Source organism: Mixophyes fleayi, chromosome 5 (genome assembly GCF_038048845.1).
Source record: "Mixophyes fleayi isolate aMixFle1 chromosome 5, aMixFle1.hap1, whole genome shotgun sequence".
NCBI lineage: Eukaryota > Metazoa > Chordata > Amphibia > Anura > Limnodynastidae > Mixophyes > Mixophyes fleayi.
In genome coordinates this window covers 208,430,462-208,449,856 of record NC_134406.1, presented here as the reverse complement: position 1 = coordinate 208,449,856, position 19,395 = coordinate 208,430,462, and the positions used below count along the sequence as shown (strand labels likewise).

Genomic DNA, 19,395 nt, shown 5'->3' with positions numbered 1-19,395 from the left:
TGAGTCTAATGGACAGAATGAATGTACAGGAATAGAAGACTAACTGCTGTATCTGGCCCAAACCACATGATTTCATTTAAGTGTAAGCATTAGAAAATGTTACCGCAGAGAATATTGTGGGTGCGGGAAATTGTGAGTGGACACAACAGGAAGTATTAGAAAGTCCACATTTACACATACATTCCCAAGCAATATGCAGCAGTGACAACATAGTAAAGGGCGAGGCCAAGAAAACAGATAGGAGAATATGTTTCTTTCAAGTCAGGCTTTGAATGCAAATGAAACTAAACTTACTTGGTAATTGTCCCATCAATATCAGAGATAATGATTTTGTCATTCCAGTTCCACAGATAGATGGTGGCTTCACATCGGCACGTGCCTTGATACTGGGTTGTTATGCTAAATACAATGTTATTCGGACCATTTCTGAGCTTCAACTTTTCCTGAAATTAAGAATAAAAACATATAGCTGAATGTATTTTCCTTATGTGCAGTAATCTTTTCAAATATTATAAGAAAATTAGTTACTGTTTATAGACTGCTAACAAATGCAGGGACCGATTACAAAGGCTTCACAAAGATCAGGGGGTAAATGTATCAATGTCCGGATTCTTCAACTCCCGCGAGATCGGCGTCTTCAGCGCTTAAATTTAAAGCGGCGCTGCCTTGTAAAGGGAAACTTCCCTTTACAAGGCAGCGCCGCTTTAAATTTAAGCACTGAAGACGCCGATCTCGCCGGAGTTGAAGAATCCGGACATTGATACATTTACACCCAGATTGGAAGGATGATATAATAAACTGATTTGTCCAGTCAGTAATACAAGTGTAAATACCACTCTGTAAAGTCTTGTCCTGTGTCCCCATCCAAAATGCCCATGTTCTCATCCTCACTCTCAGGCCATTCGGAACCATTTCCTATATTTTACACCATTACCTCTCAAACGCTCTAGAAGTATTACTGGGAGATACAACACACTTTGACCATTCCTGTTATGTATTACTCCACCATGTTACTAAGCTGTATCTTATATACATGCTTGTTAGGGTTTGAACTAGTGGAAAATGTGGGATTTTGTCTGCACACACTGACATTAAGGTTGATAAATAAAACACTTATCTCTTGAGTAGAGGCGATGGCCCTAATGAACTGTGACAAATCGGTGTGCAGAACATATCAAATGGACATGTGAAGCTCAGTGTCTTACTGCTGCAATTCTAGGGATAAAAGTCACGTACCAAGAACAAAACCTTTTTCAGCAGAGAAAGAAGGAATTTCCCTAGTGAACTCATTTAAAGGCACTCATTCCAACACGCAAGTTACATACTCCGGCTTTCCCAGCTGGCAGAGTCACAAACGTTATTTCTCAATGCTTAAGAAGCACTCCTATCAGTGCTAGCACAGTTTCCTCCGAGTATGATAGCAAATCATCTTAGAGGGAAATAAGAAACATGTTTTCTCAGTTACCCCTAGAGTAGTCTCAGCTGGAACAGTATATATGTACTAAAGCGAACTCTGCGCCAATTGGACATGATTAGACTTAGTTTTGCTCAAGAAACCTCAGTTGTTTGGGGAAATAAAAAGTTGGAAAAAAAGCAGAAAACTAAATACAATGTAAAGGAGCATCCAAGGTACAATGGGAAAATAAACAAAAAAAAGCACTGTCATGATGAAAGTACATTAAGGATAACTAAACCTAAAACACATGTTGCTTTATATAAAAAATATATATGTGTGTAAAAGTCTCAGGAGCTTAACAGAGCAGAGGATATTTAAGACAAAGCTGTGATCATGGGGTTAGACATTTCTTATCTGAATAGCAGACATCCCATCAGTAATCTGACCGAAGGACACTGCAGCCAGAATGAATTGGCTGATAACAGGACAAAATAGATTACACTTTGCTACATAGCAAAAGCGCATACAGGGTCAGATATCTCCACTTCTGTTAAGGCATAGGGAATTTTACATATATCTGTGAACATCATTAGTAACTCCTATATAGGTGTAACCAGATCATCATTCCGGCATGACTGGGGTCTGCTAAGGAAGTCCGTGACCTTCTGACCGCTTTTACCAATACTACCCTACCCCTGCCCTCTCCCTGTTGGTGTCCCGCAGAGCTGTTCTTGGCCCTCTACTCTTTTCGCTCTATACTTCCTCCCTTGGTGCTCTCATCTCCTCCTTCGGTCTTCCGTATCACTTGTATGCTGACGACATTCAACTCTACATCTCTTCTCCTTACCTTTCTTCCGCCGTTCTCTCTCGCGTGTCTGACTGCCTCTCCGCCATCTGCTCCTGGGTGTCCGCGCGTTTTCTCAAAATCAATATTTCTAAAACGGAACTCATTGTCTTTCCTCCGTCCAGACTCCCATCCCACCAGGACCTCTCTATTGTCGTCAACAACACCACCATCTCCTCTGTCACCCAACTCCGCTGCCTGGGGGTCACCCTCGACTACTCTCTCTTTTGCCCTCCACATTCATTCCCTTGCCCTAGCCTGTCGCTTCCAACTACGCAACATCGCCCACATCGGTCCCTTTCTCTCTCAGGATGCCACCAAGACCATCATACACGCACTCATCATCTCCTGCCTGGATTACTGCAACCTCCTCCTCACCGGCCTCCCCCACTCCCATCTCTCCCCCCTCCGCTCTGTACTCAATGCGGCCGCTAGACTCATCTCCCTCTCACGCCGCTTCTCCTCTGCCTCGCCCTACACTGGCTTCCCTTCCCCTACAGAATCCTTTTTAAACTCCTCACCACCGCTTACAAGGCTCTCTCCCACTCTACTGCACCCTATATCTCTAACCTCCTCTCCATTCACACTCCTGCCCGCTCCCTGCGCTCAGCCAATGATTGCCGCCTCTCCTCCACTCTTATCACCTCTTCCCACTCCAGACTCTTCCCGTGCAGCCCCCCTTCACTGGAATGACCTCCCTCGTTCCATCCGCCTCTCTCCTACTCTGTGCTCCTTGAAACGTGCACCGAAAAGCCACCCCTTCCTTAAAGCCTACCAACCATCCGCATATCCCCTTCATCTCCTCCACTTGCTCTCTCCCGTGCCTCATCTGGCTCCCCTTGTGCCTGTTCTGTTTCCCCTCCCTTAGGATGTAAGCTCACATGAGCAGGGCCCTCTTCCCTCCTGTCTCGCTACCTGTTCTTCTGCTCCGTGTTTATTGCTTTAACCTGCCTGGAGTTTCTGAAGTACTGGTATTTTTTGTTTATTGTTTTGTACTGTTTCACCTTGTATAGTGTACTGTTTGTATGGTGTACGGCGCTGCGGAAATCTTGTGGCGCCTAACAAATTAAGAATAATAATAATAATAATACTGCCGATAATGATCTAATTGATTTCAATTATTATTATTATCACTGTGTTTTTAGGCCACATCTGCAGCAAAAATGAGACAACCGCTCAAAATTGTCTGCAATTGGCTATAGACAGCATTAGCGGTATTTTTATGCCATGCAGAGCTAAAAAAATAAATAAAAAAAAGTACTGCTTTGGTGGGCTAGAATTTGTGGACCAAGCTGACAAAGACCAACCAATCAGCCCTCAAAATACCAAAACAACCATTATATTTAAAACAATGTATCTTTCTGGTTTAACAAGTGCCAAATAGCAACACAAATTAGAACTTGGCCAACTAATATGTCCTTAAAAATGTCAACTGTGTAAAATATACAGACTTCCATCAGTTGTACAATAATAAGCTATAATGGCAGAGCTGCCATGCTGTGCTCGATGTGGGAGATACGGTGATGCACATATGATGAGACCAAAGAACATTTTCAGTTAATGAAAAGCTCTGCATACTGTTCACTAATGTATACACTGCTGCTAACACACCGGTTTATTATACAACTAAAGCAAAGAAAAATAAAATAAAAAATAAAACCACAACTAGAATGAAGACTAAAAATTAACATATATCCAAAAGAACATTTGTATTTTTGTTTTGTTTAGATATTTTGTTATAATTTCCACTTATTCTTTATACATGCATTTATCAAATGTGGCAAATATTATACTCTGCCATTATATTTACAATTATACTACTTTATCTTGCTTTTTAATAGTGTAAAAATTGACCGTTCCTTATTAAACGTACATTTATATTATCATTTGCTTTTACAGTACATTTCCTAAGGCTAGAAAAATACTGTTCATTAAGATGTAGTAAATGTGATATACCTACCTATAGGGTAACTTAGACATACTTATACCATAGGGCTCATACAAACAGGTGTTGATGTTGAAATACAACGCTAGTTAAAGCATAGTCAAATTCCTGTACATCTTAAAGCTTCCCTGCAGCATAATGTACTACGTCCATAAAAGAGCATTCCCAGAGAAGCCAATATATTTTACAGCGTTAGAGCTTCTGAATGCTGCAGAAAATGTTCAAACTGACACAAAGCAAACCCTTACCAGAAAGCTCATTCAGGTCCATTGACTTACATTATCTTTGGACTATCGCATCGATGTTACATGCTTAATAAGGTCTGTGTAAACAATGCATTAGCCTTTTAAAAAGAATTAAAAATAAGCAAGTTTATACTGACAGAAGAGTAAATATATTAAAAATACACTCAGATTGTGTGAAAAAGTAAGTGCACCCTCTCACAATATCCAATTAGAGGACTACCAGTTTATGGGGTTTCAATGACTTTAAATCCCCCTGCTTAAACTAACTACCAGGACTTCTGCTAAGGGTTCAATGCACATTGAAGCCAAAATTGGCTCCAGGAGACTGGCCTCTAAATCCTGGAGGATCCTGCTGCCGTTTCTGCAGTCTCTCAGGAGGCAACAGTACACACTCAATAGAGAGAGTCTGGGGCTACATGAAAGGCATCTGGTGCTGCTTGCTCACTGATCCACTCCTGGCCTAAGTGGACGGCGACCCTACTGCTTGGCTCTCTGCCCAATCAGTAGGACTGTGGTGTGTGGGGTTGGCTTAACTAAATAAGGATAATAATGGCCACGTCCTGCATTAGATTCCAGCAAATAGTGCTATATATCCACCTCAGAGTATACCACATGGCAGTTTCTCTGTTTAGAATAGGGGGTAGATGGGACACAGCCTGTCAGAAATGTGGCTCCAGTGACAGTGCATTTTGTCATCTGTTTAGGGGACTGTCCAGTGGTTCAGCAATTTTGGTGAGAGGTGTGGAAATGTGAGAGTGACACTTTACCTGGTGCCCATCTCATTAATCCTTTGGTCTGTTTGGCACCTCATTAGAAGACAACCAGACGAAAGCACTTTCTAAATATATTTTTACCCTTGTGTCAAAGCGAAAGTCATTACTGTCCGTTCCTTGATTGCCGCTGGCCCACCCGCCAAACAGAAGTGGCAAGTTCTCGGTACGGATACTATGGGCCATGAACGCCAACATGTACACAAGGAGAAACGCCAAGCATAAGTATCATCAGATATGGTCCCCTTGGTATAACTTCAGGTATAGAATAGGTTCTGGTGGAGGGAAGTGTGCTCGTCTCCCGACTTGTAGTGCCCAGTACTCTTATTTTCTTTTTCCCTTTCATCCTCTCTCGGGCCCCCAGAGAGCACTGTCCGGTACATTTAACAGTCTGTTGGGGCATCGGATACAACATGTACGCAATGGTAGCTCTGCATTTCACAAATACAGAAATAGTTACTCTGTTCCAAACTGCTCTGATTTTGTGTCAACAAGGAATTAATAATACATAAACCCCTCTCTTTGCTGCTAGTTAATTGTTTACTGTACTGCATAGTGCCATGCCGCTCTACAGCGCTATGGAAAATAGAAACCTTATAGGTTAGTCAGTCAGTCAGGTAAACAGCTTATGTGTGGTTTCTGTTTAGCAAAAAGGTAAAAAAAAAAAAAAAAAAAACCTGATTTAAACTTAAAAAAGAAAAAAAAATGGAGAATAACGTATGGCTGTAAGCAACATACAAATGGCAATGTTCCAATTAAAGTAAGTATGTACATATGTTTATATGAAGGTGTTCTTAACCTTTAGTTTAAGGGTTAATGAAGAATACACTTACTACATATCTTCATAATATCTATTTACTATGTAGCTCACAAAATAACAAAACAAACATTATATTTTTTTTTATGGCTTTTGGAATTTCCTGGATAACTGGTTTTAATATAATAGACCCCATAGCAGTACTGCGTTTTGACTTACAAAATAGTTTTGCATAGCTAGAATTAGTATTAATCAGCTACAAGTATCTCTTACCAAAACTATGCCCCAATATATTAACTACGGACTGAAGTCCCCAACATAAGATCCATGCACTGGGAGAGAGTACGAGTAGGAACTATTAAAGCACCTCTGAGACATGAATTAAATGATCACACAGATAAACCACCTAAAATGCACTTTGAGTCATGCAACGGTTCCTCTCAGAGATTTTTGTGACCACAGAATTGTGACTAATTCTGAGATCTGACTACACTGACCTCTTATTCATTTCTTTTTCCACTAACAGCCTTCTCTAAACTATACTCTGGGCTCATCAGCCTCTGTTCTTCCCAATGCGCACAAACACACCTGGGTAATTTGGAATCAGAACAGCTGTTTATGGTTTACAAGACAGTCATATATACCACTATCCCCAGCTGATGACTAAATCAGCTTTCATATAATAAAGACCCTGGAACAGCTGGTAGGGTTATCAGACATTTCTTTGCTGTCTCACTACCTCAGTTTTAAACAGCAAAGACTCTCGGGTGCAAATGCAGCTAAATGGAAGTAAAACCAGATGATTAGTGTTTCCATACTTTACAACCCTTATCCAACACAACAACGGTACTCTCCACACTAGGTGCAATTCTGCTTAGATGGATTCTGACACCCAGCCATGCTCTTAAGCCACAAGCGGAGGAGAGAGTAAGAGTTTACGAGGCAGTGACCCGCCGAATGTAAGCATTCAGCTGCACCACCGCACTTATGTGAGAACATAAACACACTATGGGGTGGAATTAATACTAAGGGGGGAAAAAAGGAGTGCAGGAAAGTCTGCCATGTTCAGGTACCGTAGTACCAGGAAATGAGCGCAGCTGAACATTTCGGTAATGTGTGGAGAATTGAATCCCCCCTTTTTAAAGGTTGATTATCTCACTTTCAAATTGTGTAAAAGCTAATAAACCATTATTTTCTTTCAAATTCATGTAATTATTAGAATGTTCAGTAGATTTAACAACAGTGATTTCAACAACAGTGCTTTTATTCCAAATACACATTTATTTCAATTGTGTTTCCACATATAGAAACCCCACTTCAATCACTGAGCACACTGAAATGAATGGGAAAGTGCTGCGGAAAGTAGTAAATAAGTGGGCTGTCTGCCCTCTCCCCCTACAATAATACTGAACCAGACGGAGTACTAGTCGGCTTTGGCTGGTTTCCATTCTAACTAGGTGACCATGATCATTGTGCCCCAGGCTGGTCAGTGCAGGGCCAGGGGAGGAAGTAGGAATGCTGCAAAAAGCATAGTGCATGGTTGGTAGCATATGGGAGATGGGGCACACTTTCCCAGATCCCCTGCCCTTCTCTCCCTAGAAAGGAACCACTCTGCACTCAGGCTCCCTGTTATAGTGAAAGCCAGCCCAGGCCGACATGTACTCGGGCAAGGTGAGGGCTTATTGGGAGTGGTACACTGTCCATTACTTTATAAGCACCAGCTTGCTTGTTAATTTTATCTCACAGGTCTGGAAACAACCTCAAGTGTCTGAAATCATTGAAATCATTGCTGGCGATTTATTAAACCAATATTTCAGTGTTCCACTGTTCAATACCCAACACTGAGAAATTGGTGCGTTCATTGATATTGGGATGACTGGCAGGTTTTTGAAGGTTTGAGAAATTGTTGAACTCCAGTGTAATTTGATGATTAGCAAATCGACCTGTAAATCACTAAAGCAAAAAAAATTTACCACCATTTCTGCACAATGGCATTTAGTATCCCCTAACCCGTTATATGTGCAAACAACAAAACATATTAAAAAAATATATAAAAATCTAAAATTAGCCCCTACAATAGGCCATACATATCTACAGAAAGTTATAAGAGAATAGTTAATCCGCTATAGACATCAATGCAATGATACATGGCCTGTTCTCAGTACTCAGAAATGAACACAATTCACGTGTTATATAGCATCTGCTTGCCATGTACTTAATATATTATAAATGGAGGATTAATTTATGAATGCTTTAAACTTTTCCTGCCATCCAAATATCTCATTGCTCTCTCTGAAGTACATTAAAATAACACAGCTAGCTTATGTAATAGGAAAATATATATGTGACAGCCATTCATTGCATTTATGAACTTTTCATATAAATGTGCTTCTAATACCACAATCATCCCACACCCGCTTCACAGGGGCCTCATATCATTACCATGTGTAGATGCTGCACTTAAGTTTCATATCTTACTACGGAGTCAGGAACTGACATAAAGGGATGATAAACATGTTCAGATTGAAAAATCAACAACTTTTCCCTTGCTGCTGATTGACTGGAAGATTCAACCAATCAGAGGCATAGGCTTAGGGTCAGCGTTCACTGTTGTACCTGTGTGCCTGAATGGTGGGATGCTATTACCTCCCCCCTCTGACCTCAATCAGTCTGTAAGTATGCTTGGCTGATGCAGAAAAAATATCAATGTATGTTTAAATAAAAATGATGTTTCCTGTACCAGTAAGGAAACAGGGAAGGTCTGTTGCATTAGCACATTTATCTATTCTCTGGAATAATTTATTATTAACAAAGTCCACACTGGACTGGGCTGATACTGGTTAGAGGGGCCAGTAAATGCGGCTAGTCATCCAACTGCAGGGGATCAATGTAATTCTTGTAATTCTGTCCCTGCTCTGGCTACTATAAGGACTATACAATGTGAACCAAAGTTGCTTCTTTAAATAACTCTGCTGTAATTCTCTGCAATCTTTATTGCCTGTTGAAAAACTTTATCCAAATTTAGGAAGTGTGTTGTTTATTATATAGGCAGTGGTGCAAAATAAGGTCAATATTATAGCAGAGGAAAATGCTAGGAGCTCAGGAGAAAATTAGACAGGAAACACCATGTCAGTAATGTGTTAAATTACAATCTCTAGTAAGCTGTGAGTAAATACTACATACTATTTGTTCTGATGACAGGCGCAGGGTCTTCCGGTAAGACGTGGTACCACTATGGCTCTGATGCTCCACAGGAGCAGCCTCAATTTTGATCTGTTTCAGTTCCAAGGATTCCTCATCACTTGAAGTATTGTCCTCTGTAGACGGCCTAATGAAACACACAGTGTAACAACTATTATTCAGGAGCAAACTTGTACTGTCACAGCTCTATCCCAACTGTCATCCAGTCAAGGCACAGGCATTAGCCTTAGATTAATTACCCAGTGTTGGAATAGGGACCAAATAATGACCTGTCTTGAGAGCTCTATTTCATGCAACATGTAGTGTAAACTGAGTGTAACAACGCAGCTATTCCCATGTGGACCATTAGGCATTTCTGGATAAGTAACAGCAAATGTGGAGAGAAATAGCAAGAGAGACAGTTACAGAACAACAAGACAGACGCACAGAAAGGAGGATGTTTACAAGTACAAAATACACACCACAAATGGCTTTGATTTGCACTAGTCCTCCTGCACATTTCATGGTAAGACAACGGTTTAGTCTTTGGTGATGCCTCTTACCACTTCATTCACTTAATACTTGTCATTTTCCCCCATAAAACAATGCTTGGTTTAGCCTCATTTACACTTTAAATTAATGGGACAACGGAATAGTCTTTATTATATGTGGCATTTTTGTATGTTTGAAGATTTTGCACTAGGCCTCAACAATTCTGTCCATTGTAATAGACCTCCAGAGTAAGTGTCTAGGTCCTTGCTCTTCTTCCCCAGTATCTTACTCAGAAGCATACATTTATTTTTTACCCTAATCATAATGGTCCTATGCTGGTTACTCCTTGTAAGATTAGGCTATGAAATGTTCCCTTTTAAGGAACCACAAATGCTTATTGGAAAATCCTAGATATATTATGAAGGCTCTGCTAAAATTGAGCTTTCACCTGCCCCTCTATGACCATCCCTGATGTGCCAAGACTTACACCAATATTTGTAGGAGTCCTCCATTAAGTGTATTCTAGCAGAGCATAGCAGCGGTCCCTGGTGCGGTGAGCAGGTGAACATCAGGGTCGTTTGGCATAAAACAACAACAAGGTTCATACCACAGTCCAGGATACTTTATTGTGTTGTGTCTCTGACAACCAAACATCCAACCTCACAGTATATTACATCTACAAACCTTTGTATGGGAAAATACATACACTTGGACAATACCAATGCATGTAAAGCAAAACACTAAATTAGTTTGCTATATAGAAAATGATAAACAAGGGCACCTTTTATTTTGTCTAGCACCTGCACCTCAACTAAACAAATGGCCTGACCAAAAACAGAACCGATAACTTGCGTGAGCACAGAGCTAGGGCGACCGGCTAGTTCCGCTTTAAGATAAAAGAAACATTGTGACGGAGACTTTTCCCTCTATCTTCACACCCATTTTTCAGTATAAGTCATGTATGGTCATTAGCCCACAGAGAAACATGCACTTACCCTATATGGCACTAAACAAGCAATATGCCAAGCAGTAACACAAAGCAGGTGTATACAGAAAGTGCTAATGCTCGTTTACTGTAACGAACATCTTCTCAGGTGCATGGAAGACAGCCAGGCATGAGGTTATAAGTGAGCCAGTGCATCATAGTATCCAATTAAACTCTAACCACAACACTCCAAACAGGGCAATGAAGAATAGCTGTATCCGGACTTTGTTTGCTTTATTTGTCATAACTAAAGGTCTAGTTAATAAATCATGACGACTCTGAAATTATGCCTAATAAAAAGTCCTATTCACACGGCTTTAACGCATTAATAAATCAAGAGGAGGAAATAATAAACTAGAGTCTGGAGTACATGATTCTATCATTATCAACTTCAATATATAGATAGAATATAAATATATATATATATATATTTGACATATACACACACTTCCTAATATATATGCAGCAACCCCAAACAAGGTGGAACAGTTAGATTTACATTGCAATGCTGTGATAGTTGGGAGTGTTTCTCCCTATACACAAATTTCCTCTCAGATATCCTATGGGGAGCCTAAAAATAACAGTATATACACAATAGAAAGACACACACACATACACACACAGAGCGACAGTGGGGAAATTATAGAGGAATTTAAGGAGATCAGTGTGTCTTAAAGTACCGTATATACTCGAGGATAAGCCGACCCGAATATAACCTGAGGCACCCAATTTTACGACAAAAAACTGGGAAAACTTATTGACTCGCGTATACGCCTAGGGTGGGAAATGCAGCAGCTACTGATAAATTTCAAAAATAAAAATATTGGGGGGTGGCTTCTATGCATTAGATAAATGCATATACGGCTAGTACCATAACTGTGCGTATTGATAAGCACAGATTCCCTGAAAGTACAGTCCAAAAATAACTTGCTTCTTTTAATAAACTCAGGCTCCCAAAATGTCTCCAAATGTACCAAAAATCATTAAATACCCACATCAGCCCACTGTCCACGAAAGTACACAGCCAGAGGAATAAAAAAAAAAACCAAAAAAAAAAAAACGTCTTATTTACCTTCCTTGGTTGGTTAATTGGTGACCTAATGCTTTTGAGGGAGGGAGGGATTTTCTTCAGCAGTTAACTTCCGCAGTGGAACGCACATGCGTTCCTCTGCGGAAGTTAAGAGCTGAGGGACCGTAGAACAGGGACTCACTCGAGTATAAGCCGAGGGGGGCTTTTTCAGCATAAAAAATGTGCTGAAAAAGTCAGATTATACACGAGTATATACGGTATGTCTTTTCATTTCTTGTAGAATTCACTTGTATTTGAGATGTATTGAACTGAAAGAGTAGGAAATATACCAGATTTTTGGAGTCTCCTTTATTTCTATTTGCTCGCTGGTCACTTCTGTATCCAGTTTCTTCTCATTTGCATCTGGCTATAAAAAGACAAATAAAAAAAGGGGAAAATAGTGACCTTTCAAAATAACAGAATCATTATCTACAAGCTTCCTTACTGGTAATCTTGGCCAATTCTGTTTCCAGCAATGTATTCTCAGCGTGTGGCTGAGATATTGGAGCATTATGTGATTAAACAAGGCTGATATACTACAGAATTAAGTCTGTATAAACTAGATCACAATTTGGCATGCGTGTTACCTGTTTCACCATACTTTCTTTCTTTCGCCAGAACCACCATCTCCTAGACTGCTTTGGCATCTTTTCCTTTACCCAAGACTCAATGGTATTCTGTAAAACAACAATTCATGCAGAGAATGCTGAAAACATACTGAACACATTAGCGTGTCAGATTCATGTATAGAGAATAGAGATATGCGTGACATTAACCTTAGGCAAGCTCTTGTGAAACACTTGTAGACTCAGGATCATAGGAGCTGCCAGCACCCAGTTATAGTACCTAGAAGACAAACGCTCAGTGAATATATTAAACAAACACAGCCAAAACATACAATATACAAACAGCGCCATAAAGCTGCTAAAAGAGAATTAAAGGTTTATATCTATATCTTTCAGCATACTGTATTCATCTATGTTTGCAAAGCTTCTCAAAGTAGAATACATTTTTGCAAAGTTCAAGATCAAGGCTTTGTGATCTCTTAGCAGAGCTTATTTATTAACATTTTTAATATATCGCCAGCAGACTCTGCAGCGCTTTCCAATTGGGGAGAAACAGTAACAAACCAAGATCAAGTCCTGCCAGACAGTAAGAGGTAGGAAGGCCCTTGTTTGCTGATTTACAATCTATAGGAAAGTAGGAGTTTAACAAGTGAGAAGTGCCACATACATGGTCCAGTCAGATTATATTGGGAAAAAGTGCTTAGTGGGGCTGTGTGATCCTCTTACACAGCAATGCTGGTTTTGAGTAGAGGTGTTTGAGAATACAATGAGAATAAATGTAAATTCTGAGTGAACTATAAAAGAAGGGTGGTAATCGGGTAGAAAAACTAAAAAGGTTGAGAGGGTGGTTCGGGAATTTGACAAGCCTGCCTAATGAGGAGAATTTTCATGCTAGGCTTGTAGGTTCAGAGGGTAGGGGAAAGTCCTGTTGTACAAGGGAGGGAATTCTAAAGGGATGCAGACTGGAAAAAGTGCTGCAACCAGAAATGGGGGCACGTTATACGTATGAGAGGGACAGATCTTGGACAGAGCGCAGGAAACAAGCTGGATGTGTGGAACAAAGAAAAATTCTAAGCAGCAAGCTTGTGAGGTTTGGGTTATTGTCAACAGAATAAGGTGTGTCTAGTAGCTGGCTGCTGTTACTTGTCAGAAGATTATTAGCTTAGTTTTTAATTAAAATATTCCCTTAGAGGTAGCGAGAGGACATCCAAGATGAAATGGCAGAAAGACAACACAGAAGTGAGAGATTTGGAGAGGGCAGATACATTTGGGTGTCATCCACACAGAGGCGATACTGAAATCCAAAAAGGAGCTCACAAGTTTTCAAGAGAGGTGGATTGTTTAAAACAAAACGTATTGTATTGTATGGTAAAGGCTATAAATGACAGGAAAGGCTCGGAGCATGACATCTGATGTGTGTGTTGCCAGTTGGACAATCTTGCTTCAAATAGTAAGTTTTTCATTTTATAAGCTACATTGATCAGCCAATCCTCATCCAGCTATTTAATAGTAGTTTCATGTCCAAACGTGAATTTGAAACTTTGCTATTCTGTGCACCCCGGCACTTTAGTTAAAATTAAAGGGGGACCAGTTAACCAATAGAATGTGAATGGGAACCCAGCAGGCAAGTGGAGGTAGATCAGCAAAGTAGATGATATTACAACTAAAAATGTAACATTTTTAAATGGTAACTTATTTTAGCTTTTTATAAGAATAAAACATAGCTACACTGCTGGAACTCATTTCTAATTTTCCATGTATTAATATATACAATCGCTAATTCGGACAACAATCCCCCTGCAGCCAACGTTATACTCCCCTAGCATCTGACACGCCACCCACGGATCATCTCATATATAATTCAGGGTTAAACTTCATGGTCTGTCACCTTTGTCACTGCTCTCAGTTTTATCGTTCAAATTCACAGAGAATCTCCAAGTCATGACGTCCTCACTTGTGCAACATCTCCAGAATATGACCCTTCCCCAACAAACATGCACCCGAGCTCCTAATCCAGCAATACCTGTCAGATGTTATCTAATAACGGTGGATGAAATAGCTGTCTGCATGAGGGGGTCACGATATGGGCCCGAGCAGCATGAACTTACTGAAGAAGATGTTTAATAGAAATTGATAAATCCCATTTAATAGATATGTTTTAAATCTGACTGCACTTAGTAGGGGTAGGTAGTAAAATAATCATGTCTAATATGTATTATAAGGACATTACAGCTGGCCACAGTCAAGAGCATATATATGGAGTATGTCAGATTTTCATTGAGGGCACAAAACAAAAAGCAGCACTGAGCAAAATCTTATGCAGACCGTAGTACGATTACACACCCTTAACGTGAGGGCTGCTTGTTAAATGGAGACTGAAAAACAGAGTCCACGCAAGGTTTTGCTTCTAATAGCTGTAGTAATAACAGGGTGGTCCTCTTTAGCACAGTGAGATCAGTTACCAGTGTGGACAGTTCCTGCTCTAGAGTGTCACTGGAGTATACATACGAGAACTGGACTTCTCTTTAAATCGTATTGCAGCATCATTATAACACATCTGCGACCATTTTAAAAAAACAAAACAAAAACACAACAGTGTGTATTCACATATGCATTTCAAGCATGTTTTTGTCCTCTCAAGAGGGACCAGTGTAACTTCAAGTTGTAGAAATAGTGGTCGGGGGAAAATCTCATGAAAAACCACCATAAAACACAAGACCAGGCTAAAAATTCTCACATTTCTTGACACACAATGTTTAGCCATGTCCTTACTACAGTGCATCAAGCAAAGTAGAACAAAGTGGATTTGATCCCTCTGATAGAAGACATTGTGACACTGCAAAAGTTTCTCAAGAATTCTGAGGTCTAAACAAAAATTTGTAAGAAAACCCAACCTCTTCTGGAGATGCTGAGTGTAACTCATCGCTCAAATCATACTGTTCAACAGATGAGGAGGAGAAGCTGCAAAACTACTCTTGGAGATGTTCGCAAATAGGAACAGTACACATGTTTAGCACAGATGTGGACGAGAGGCTTTTAGAGCTTTAGTAGGATCAGAGTGATAACATGACCAGGTTAGAAATCAAAGGGGCTGTTGTTGCTTGCTAAAGAGATACTTTCCTGGAGATCCTTACTGAAACGCTTCACAAATTTACTATATACCCCTTCACCTCAACTAAACCAGGAAAACATGTAGTCACACTGCTAAATAATAAACCTGAAAGACAACACGTTAGATCACGTTACCCCAAGTTTATGGGATACGATAAATAGCAAAACAATAGATAAACAAGTAGTACTGCATAATGTTGGAGATCACTGTACAGTGGCAAACACCATCCCCCAAAACAGCAATTTGCAACTTGCCATGGACCAGGAGATCAATGCATATAAAAGAATACCATCTCTACTGAAGGCAATTTTCTTTCTTTGGGTCTAGTTTGCTACCAGACTTATCATGCTGTTACGTTGTATGCAGTTAAACAAAGTCATTGATTGGTTAACAATAACCTGTATCTATTTTATTTTTAAAGATATAGGTACTAGAAGAGACGACTTTCTAAACTCAGATACACGCTGACAGAAGCACCGGTACATTTGAAGTTGTGGATGTCCGCCCATCTCTTCCAAGCGAGCTGTGCACAAGTGAAGAGACGGTGACAAGCAAGTTTCATGACTCACGGTTGTAAAAAATTGCTTAGGCTGCATGTACAGTACTGTTATACAGGACATTGAGCTCTAATGTGACTTAAGCACCACGCTCCAGCCTTAACGGTCCTTGAGCCAAAGGAAGTAGTCTACAGAAAGGTTATTACTTAACCAACAGCTGCCTGGAGCAAGCAAGACCTGAGGCTGGAGATTCATTTTGGGAAACTTGGTTAAGTTGTTACTTTTGTAAAGTACAATCAGCACATTTTCAAGTGCTGAAAATTCTACAGGTTAAGATAATTAGAACAAAGATCACATCATGTGTGTACATGTACAGTAAAATTTATAAATAACCAATCTTGTTATATTGAATTCAAGAAACATTATTCTTATAATAAATAACGGTTTTCATTCCAGGACAGATGTGATAAATATTAATGATAAGCATCCGTTTACTCTAATTAATCAGCTCATTTTGACACCAAAACAGGCGGTTTCAAAACATTACACACTGTATTCTGACATACCTGTTATGGATCCTCACAACAAGATTGTGATTGTCAATAATTCCTGGGTTTTCTGCAAACTGTTGATACGTAATTATGTGCTCCATGAATTTCTCTGTAGTAAAGGTACAAATCGAGAGGCAAAAAAAATTAAACGTTATATAGAAGTCCAATACAGAAAGAAAATGTAACGGCACGCAGCTCTTAAATCAAAAAGTGACAATAGGAATTCAATGTACCACGTTTACTTAGGAACTCTACAGGAGTCAAATGTGAGCAACTAATAAAGGAAGCAGGGAATGTGGAGTTTATCGCTTAGTCCTGATTTCTAGGCACTGTAGACATATTATATATTTTGTAATAATGATATGTAATAATTACAAAATAGATGCGCTCGGCTGCTGTTGCCAAACACCTTTTTGTAATTTGGTGCCCAGTACACTGATACTTAGCATGTGTCTTTTAATCACTAACACTGCACGCAGGAAAACAATTTTCAGGATACTAATAAAAGACAAGTTTATGTGCTACTCAAACATGCTGCTGAAATGACCTGCACCTCAGTCTTTCTGCCGTTAAGGACAAGCACCACCTAGAGGCTGTTTCTTGAACATAGAACTCACCTTTGGAGATCTCTCCATTCTCGCTCAGACCTCCGCAGAGAGACAGTGTGACATCTGGCAGATCCATGGGAGAATCAGAGAGGCACTCTGTACCACTGTCTGTGGCAGACACAGACTCCATAGACTGCGGAGACTGAGAGCCCGACAACATTTCTGATTCAAGCCACTGTCTGGAGCCGGGATCCGAGTCACTGCAACATAAGAGTCCCACCCTCACAGTTAATATATTGTTTGTAGTTATTGTTAATAAAATATTATATCTATATCAAGATAGTTCAAGAAGAATTGCACATCACTTCATTCCATCAATGTGGGTGCCAGGTAGTATATAAGCCATGTAGACTTCAGCCAAGCAAAATCAAGAAAACCAGTACACCTCTTTTTCAGCATTTAAAAATCTAGTATTGCATAGACAGCAAAAATATAAACTCATCTTGTGTAGTGGTGTATACCAAAATGCCTTAGGGCTGTGGATTGTTTTTTTTTTTTTTTATATGTGCAGACTACTGAAATAAGTTACACCTATAACTCAAGGTAATCAACTGAACCTCAAGTAAATTATGTCAATCTTTACATAGACCATTAGAGAACCAATGTGTTTTTTACATAGCACCTTATGCACTTGGTCGGTAGGGAACACAGAAGTATAGCTCATGCTGTAGCATATTCTGTGACTAGGCTAGATAGTCAGTGCTCTATATTTACTCTCTGGAGAATGCAGACAGGAGAATTTTGACACACAGAGTCTGTTGACACCAACTGAGTAGACAGCTACTGTAACCACCCAAACCTCTACCGTCAACCATGGGTCAGTTCCCCTGAAATCCAACATTCTCCTGCCAACAGCAGCAGAGGAATGGACCAATCCCTTCGACAAACAGATTTTGGTTTAAAACATCTCAAAATGGCTTCAACTTAACAAATAGAGAAATAGTTAAAGCAATAAGGGTGGCTTACAACAGCAAAATAAATAATTAAAGGGGAAAAATAATCACCCACTGTTCTGAAGTTATGTAGCAACTCATAAATACAGACCATTAGTTCCACTCAAAAATGAACACCAATATCTAATGTTACAGGGTGTGTAGGGTGTTTACGCCTGTGCAAAGTTTTTGTCTTCTGCATGTCTTAAGCTCCAGAGAATTATTTTTTAGCAGTGGAAAAGTATCTTCCCACATGAAGCAACTTTGGGTAAAACCTGCTGTGTTCAGGATCCTTAGAGCAATGAAATGAACGTTACAAGAACACCATTCCTCAGGGCCAGGCTGGGGCTTCTGACTACACTTTAAGGTAACGGCCTCAATATGCTGCCTTTTTACAAGGTGGGACTGGATACCCACATTCTCTATGTCTGGGGAGATCAGGAAAGGAGAACCTGCTCCAATAATGTTGAGGAACACACATTTTCATTTTGTGTGTGCTGAGTGTTAGGCCTTCCATAATAGAGATTGGATGCCTGCAGCTTAAATAGAGCCAGACAGGCATAGGGTTTGTTTTTCTATATCATATGATTTTGCCATTTAACCCCCCCAAAAAATTAAAAACTAGCTGCATGCTAGTAAAACCATACTTTCACAGAGACACTCATTGGCTGAAAAGCACAAGACAACGCATACTACTATCTGTGCTCATTGATATAACTTTCCTATAGGCAGTAACTGTTCTATCTATTCATAGAAAAGAATATTATCAAGAACCTCAAAGATTAATAAATGATGAAAGTAGCAATGAAATGTTCATGAAAAATAAGTAAATGATTTAAGTCACCAACATCTGCGAAAAATGATATTTGCACTAACATAATAACATCACATCGCAACTGTCACTTTACCACATTATTGTTTCATAATTAGGTTCCTGTATCTACAAATGGATGCGATTAATGCTTAAGAGTAGAGTATTCCTGGCCAACCTGTGGCTCTCCAAGTGTTGTGAAACTACAAGCCCCAGCATGCTCTGCCAGCATATAGTCAGACAATAGCTGGCAAGGTGTGCTGGGACTTGTAGCATCTGGAGAGCCCCAGGTTGGCCAGTCCTGGCATAGAGCATACCATATGTAAACACTCTTGACATTGTTGAGATGCCCGAGTGGCATATAGATATAGACACACCATACATGCAGACATACTGCACACAAAGAAAACATACCTTTTGGGGAAATAAAGTGCTGCCACTTCAGGTTCCAATACATTTAAGTCATCCAGATAAATATCACCTGGGCCCTGATGCTGGCTTCTCTTACGCACACCTATGTGGATTCACAAAGAAATATAAAGGGAACAACATTTATATTTCAAAGTATTCAAACCCTGCTCTGAAAGCTTTCATCAAATCTGTAATATCAACTCATCTGTACTGTATGATCCCAT

The 19,395-nt window shown here is 39.9% G+C and overlaps 1 protein-coding gene across 2 annotated transcripts in view; it reads right to left on the bottom strand.

Annotated features, from left to right (window-relative positions):
* LPIN2 (lipin 2) overlaps window positions 1-19,395 on the bottom strand; it is a 71,451-nt gene that overhangs the window by 8,667 nt on the left and 43,389 nt on the right. For both annotated transcript variants that reach the window (XM_075213369.1, XM_075213368.1), the window contains exons 8-15: window positions 19,175-19,274; window positions 17,027-17,217; window positions 16,425-16,518; window positions 12,460-12,529; window positions 12,271-12,360; window positions 11,974-12,050; window positions 9,141-9,285; window positions 295-443 (exon numbers count right to left, since the gene is read on the bottom strand). In XM_075213369.1, the coding sequence (XP_075069470.1) occupies window positions 295-443; window positions 9,141-9,285; window positions 11,974-12,050; window positions 12,271-12,360; window positions 12,460-12,529; window positions 16,425-16,518; window positions 17,027-17,217; window positions 19,175-19,274 (916 nt within the window). The remainder of the gene's footprint in view (window positions 1-294; window positions 444-9,140; window positions 9,286-11,973; window positions 12,051-12,270; window positions 12,361-12,459; window positions 12,530-16,424; window positions 16,519-17,026; window positions 17,218-19,174; window positions 19,275-19,395) is intronic.